The 5,691-nt window shown below is 42.2% G+C and overlaps 1 protein-coding gene across 1 annotated transcript; it reads right to left on the bottom strand.

Annotated features, from left to right (window-relative positions):
• Nucleotides 1-3,415: 3,415 nt before the first annotated feature.
• On the bottom strand, nt 3,416-4,096 carry LOC128575316 (elongin-C-like). The gene has a single exon (XM_053576905.1). It carries the CDS (start codon nt 3,974-3,976, stop codon nt 3,638-3,640), a length of 339 nt encoding a protein of 112 aa, XP_053432880.1. The 5' UTR covers nt 3,977-4,096; the 3' UTR covers nt 3,416-3,637.
• Between the last annotated feature and the right edge of the window lie 1,595 nt (nt 4,097-5,691).

The raw sequence follows: 5,691 nt of genomic DNA on the forward strand, positions 1-5,691 counted from the left end.
AGCTCCTGGTTCGGCGCTGTGGCTCAAGCGGCTAAGGTGCCAGCCACATATACCTGAGCTGGCGGGTTCGAATCCAGCCCGGCCCGCCAAACAACAATGACGGCTGCAATCAAAAAATGTCCTGGCATTGTGGTAGGTACCTGTAGTCCCAGCTACGTGGGAGGCTGAGGCAAGAGAATTGCTTAAGCCCAAGAGTTTGAGGTTGCTGTGAGCTGTGATGCCACAGCACTCTACCAGGGCGACAGCTTGAGGCTCTGTCTCCGAAAAAAAAGAATGTGAGCTCCTTGGACAAATGGCTGGGTCCAGGATTGGGGCAGAGAAAGTAGAAGATGAGTGTAGGTCCTCTTGTGTGAAAAAGCAAGGAAATGCTCAGAAAATGACGGGGCCGTGTCAAAAGGACATATTCAACTTGAAAGGCCTCCACGTGGACAGAAATGGGAGAATTTGAAAGAAAAAATCACAATGATAATAACCAACTTCATTAAATAGAAAACTATTAGTCCATATTGCAGTTTGATGAGAATGGAATATTTACATAATTTGAAAGACCCACTCCACAACATGCTTTTAATTACAAAAAAGAAAAAAAAAAGGCCGGCACAATGGCTCACACCTGTAATCCTAGCACTCTGGGAAGCTGAGGTGGGTGGATTTCTTGAGTTCAGGAGTTCGAGACCAGCCTGAGCAGGTGTGGGACCCTAGTTCTAAAAATAGCTGGGCATTGTGGTGGGTGCCTGTAGTCCCAGCTACTCAGGAGGCTGAGACAAGAGAATCACCTAAGCCCAAGAGCTAGAGGTTGCTGTGAACTGTGACGCCACAGTACTCTACCGAGGGGGACAAAGTGAGATTCTGTCTCTTAAAAAAAAAAATAAATAAATAAAAATAAAAAAAGATGGAGACTTTACCTCTTTTATGTTTACATGGATGGACCTGGAACACATTCTTCTTAGTAAAGTATCTCAAGAATGGGAGAAAAAGTATCCAAAGTACTCAGTACTTTTATGAAACCAATTTATAATTACTCACACTTTCTTATGAAAGATAGATCACAACTATAGTGCCGAGGATGAAGAAGAGAAGTGAAGGGGGAAGGGAGGTTTGATAGAGGGATGGTAAACAGTGGGACCACACCTATGGTTCATATTGCAAGGGTACAAGTCTAATCTGTCAAGTATAGAACATAAATGTCTTAACACAATAATTAAGTAAATGAGGTGAAAGCTATATTAATTAGTTTGGTGTAAGCACTACAAATTGTATAAAAAATCAACACATTGTACCCCACAAATGCATAAATGTATTCATGATCTATGTGTATATGACTTAATAAAAAAAAGGATGTAGGGGCGGCACCTGTGGCTCAAAGGGGTAGGGCGCCAGTCCCATATGCCAGAGGTGGTGGGTTCAAACCCATCTCCAGCCAAAAACTGCAAAAAAAAAAAAAAAAAGTATGTAGAAATTAACCTTAGGAATGCAAAAGATTCTTTTTTTTTTTGTAGAGACAGAGTCTCACTTTATGGCCCTCGGTAGCATGCCATGGCATCGCACAGCTCACAACAACCTCCAACTCCTGGGCTTAAGGGATTCTCCTGCCTCAGCCTCCCGAGTAGCTGGGACTACAGGTGCCCACCACAACGCCCGGCTATTTTTTGGTTGCAGTTCAGCCGGGGCCAGGTTTGAACCCGCCACCCTCTGTATATGGGGCCGGGACCTTACTGACTGAGCCACAGGCGCCGCCTAGGAATGCAAAAGATTCTTAAGGTAGAAGTTACAACATTTTATTCAAGGGCATAAAAGACGACCTAATAAGTCCCTATTCCATATTCATGGCTAGGGTAACTTCATGTTTTAAATTTGCTCATTCTCCTTATCTATAAATTTAGTATACCAGCAAGCGAAAGTTTAGATGGATTTTCAAAAGATTTCAGAATATTAGGAGTACACATTTCTTTTACATACTTAGTTTCTGTACAGATTGATTTAAAGTTATAAGTGTGCCCTTCACCCAGATTACGTGCACTGTACCCAACAGGTGTAAATCTACCCATCCTCTCCTTCCTCCTTCGCCTAGCTGGATTTTCACTGAGATTGACTTCCACAAGTCCCTATGTGCACTTGAGTGTTGATCGATTAGCTCCAATTTGGTATTGAGTACGTACTTGTGTCTCCATTCTTGTGAAGTTTCACTTAGAACAATGGTTTCCATTTCTATCCGGGTTGTCACAAAAGAAACTAACTAGATCACCATTGTTTTTATGGCTGAGTAGTACTCCATAGTATGCATATATCACATTTTATTAATCCATTCATGTATGGGTGAGCTAAATGGATTTTTAAATTAATTTGTTTGTTTATTTATTTACTTATTTTGGCCTGTTACTCAGGACAGAGTACAGTGGTATTACGATAACTCACTGCAGCCTCAAACTCCTGGGCTTAAGTAATTCTCCTGCTTCAGCCTCCTGAGTAGCTGGGACTACAGGCACATACCACTGTACCCAGCTAAATTTTTCTTCCTTCCTTCCTTCCTTCCTCTCTTTCTCTTTTTTCTTTCCTTCCTTCTTCTCTTCCCTTCCCTTCCCATATCCTCTCTTCTCCTCTCCTTTCTTTTCTCTTTTCTTCTTTCTTTTTTTTTTAAATTGCAAAGGAAACTTTATAGTCAATGAAAATACAGTACTTTGGTCAGTCCAAAATGCACACTGCACAAGCATTCTAAGCCATGTAGACCATCTTGTTGACCATCTGACTATATAGATCAGTTACTGCTTCAAAAGCTGTCCCTAGTTACCTCCCCAAATTGCTTTTAAGTAAATTTCTTAAATTGTAGCAACAAACAAAAGGACAAGACACACTTAAACAATACTGCAGTTTATCAAAAGACATAAGAAATTTCAACTCTTGGGCGGCACCTGTGGCTCAGCGGGTAGGGCGCCGGTCCCATATGCCGGAGGTGGCGGGTTCAAACCCAGCCCCGGCCAAAAAAAAAAAAAGAAATTTCAACTCTTATTCTTGAAGAGTTATAAAAATCAATGTTTCGACTAAGTTATAAACATGTTTATAATGCACTTATTTGCATAACTCTAGTAATGCTAACAGCGGCTACATGACCAGAATAGGTTTTTAAAAAAACACTAAAAACATAAAAATACTTAGCCCCATTTTTTACCTGTAGTATGTGTTCATTTATGCCTAAATTGCAGCATTTACTGTATCATCATTGCTCAACTTTTAAAAGTCACATCCAGGGTGGCGCCTGTGGCTCAAGGAGTAGGGCACTGGTCCCATATGCCAGAGGTGGCAGGTTCAAACCTAGCCCCAGCCAAAAAAAAAAAATAATAATAAATAAAATAAAAAAATAAATAAAGGTCACATCCAAAGGATAAAGCAAAACCTTTATAAATTGCCAATAAATACAAATTGGCATATTTTTTATTTGTTTGTGAAAATGTCCTTAATTTGTTGATATAGCAAACAAACTTCAACCCTGATTGCTATGCAAAAAACAAGGTAATCTGTTTTGCAATGAACTTTATAGTTCAACTGCATACAGGCAACATGCTATATATGAAAAAGTTACTAACTGAACTACAGGTATTAAATACTGAAAAAATTAACAGTTTATTATAATTTATTTTATTTAACAATCTATGAAGTACGCAGCCATTGGCAATTCCAGTGCAATTTCAGGTGCAATTGGGAATTCAGGAATCTCCGTGGAGCTGTTAGTGTAGCGAACCTTGTAGGTAAAATACATGCATACTTTTGATAGCACATGTGAAGAGATCTCTCTAACATTGACCTCATTGGTTTCATTCTCAGCAAACTGACCTGGGCCGCTCAACATGGCTTTTGTTGTTCCTGATGTTAGTGCATGTTCCTTTTTTACAATAAACTCATGACCGTCAGAAGGTATCAATTTGACATACATGGCATCGGGGCCTTCACAGCCACCATAGGTTTTCTCCTCTCCATCCATAATGTTCTCAGTAAATTCTACGCTGCTTCCCCGGGAACTTTAGTAATTTCTCGTTAGCCCCGCAGCCACCGCAGCAGAGTCCCAGCGTACCGCCACAGCCCCTACTCCAGGGCCGCCCCGCACCCCAGCTGCCTGCCCCGCTCTTTTCTTCTTTCATAGAGACAGGGCCTTGCTCTTGTCCAGACTGGTCTCCAACTCCTGACCTCAAATGATTCTCTTGCCTTGGCCTCCCAGAGTGTTAGAATTACAGGCATGAGCTTTTTGGAGAAATACAACAAACTTATTCTAAATTATGTTGGAAGAATAAAGAGCCACAAAGAGCAAAGGCGACTTTGTAAGAAAATAGCTAAGTGGAAAAAGTTATTTTGTTAGATGTATAAATATAGACAGATAAATAAATAGATACAAATATAGACAGGCAGACTTACAGGGATGGAGAGACGGTGCTTGAGACAGCAGCGGCTGGGCTGAAAGCGGCTCCCACGTGGGTCGTGATTGGCAGTGCAGGCCTCCAGGGCTCAGCTGTTTCTTACCTGACCAGTTCTGTGGGTGATTTGGACAGTTTCTTGGCCCCAAGGTCTCTATGCCTGGTTCTTCCACCTGGCAATGCCCTGGGACTAACCCAATATCCTTCCAAGTTAGTTCCCTTGCTGCTAAATCAGCCAGAGCCAGTTTATGCCCATAACCAAAACCCCTGTGGTCGATCCTTTGTTTTCTTTCTCTCTTACCTGTAAGTCTCCTGCAGCACCCAAGATCTCTAAATAAAATTTAGAGTTCAGGCTCAGCACCTGTAGCTCTGTGGTTAGGGCACTAGCCACATGCACGGGGGCTGGTGGGTTCAAACCCAGCCTGGGCCTGCTAAACAACATTGACAACAACAAAAAATAGATGGGCATTGTGGCAGGCACCTGTAGTTTCAGCTACATGGGAGGCTAAAGCAAGAGAATCACTTAAGTACAAGAATTTGAGGTTGCTGTGAGCTGTGATGCTACGGCACTCTACCCAGGGTGACATAGTGAGACTCTGTCTCAAAAAAAAAAAATTAGAGTTCAGTTCCTTCTCTAGCACCCAGCAAGCCCTGGCTTTGACCATGGCTGTATCATCTCAAGGTTGTATCCTGTCTCCCTTGTTGCAGGCTCATAGTCCCCTATTCTGAGGGCCAGAGGTGCTTCAAAATTTAGAAATTTTCAGATTTTAGAAAGGTGATTTGGTGAGTACCTTGGGGCCACACCCACTGATCAGCTATATCAATATTTTCTCATCCAGTAGGTATTATACTTAAGACTATAAATAAACTGGGCTAGACAAGTCTGGGTCACATAGCAAGAAATCACCTCTTAAGAAAACAGAAAAAAATTAGCTGGGTGTGGTGCAGGCATCTATAGCCCTAGCTACTTGGGAGGCTGAGGCAGGAGTGGGAGGCCACGGTGAGCTATGATGATGCCACGACACTCTAGCCTGGGTGACAGAGAAAAGCTCTGTCTCAAAATAAATATATAAAATTTTTTTTTTTTTTTTACTTTTTTTTTTTTTTTTGTAGAGACAGAGTCTCACTTTATGGCCCTCGGTAGAGTGCCGTGGCATCACACAGCTCACAGCAACCTCCAGCTCCTGGGCTTAAGCGATTCTCTTGCCTCAACCTCCCGAGTAGCTGGGACTACAGGTGCCCGCCACAGCACCCGGCTATTTTTTTGATGCAGTTTGGCCGGGGCTGG

The sequence above is a fragment of the Nycticebus coucang genome, chromosome 22 (genome assembly GCF_027406575.1).
Source record: "Nycticebus coucang isolate mNycCou1 chromosome 22, mNycCou1.pri, whole genome shotgun sequence".
Classification (NCBI taxonomy): Eukaryota; Metazoa; Chordata; class Mammalia; order Primates; family Lorisidae; genus Nycticebus; species Nycticebus coucang.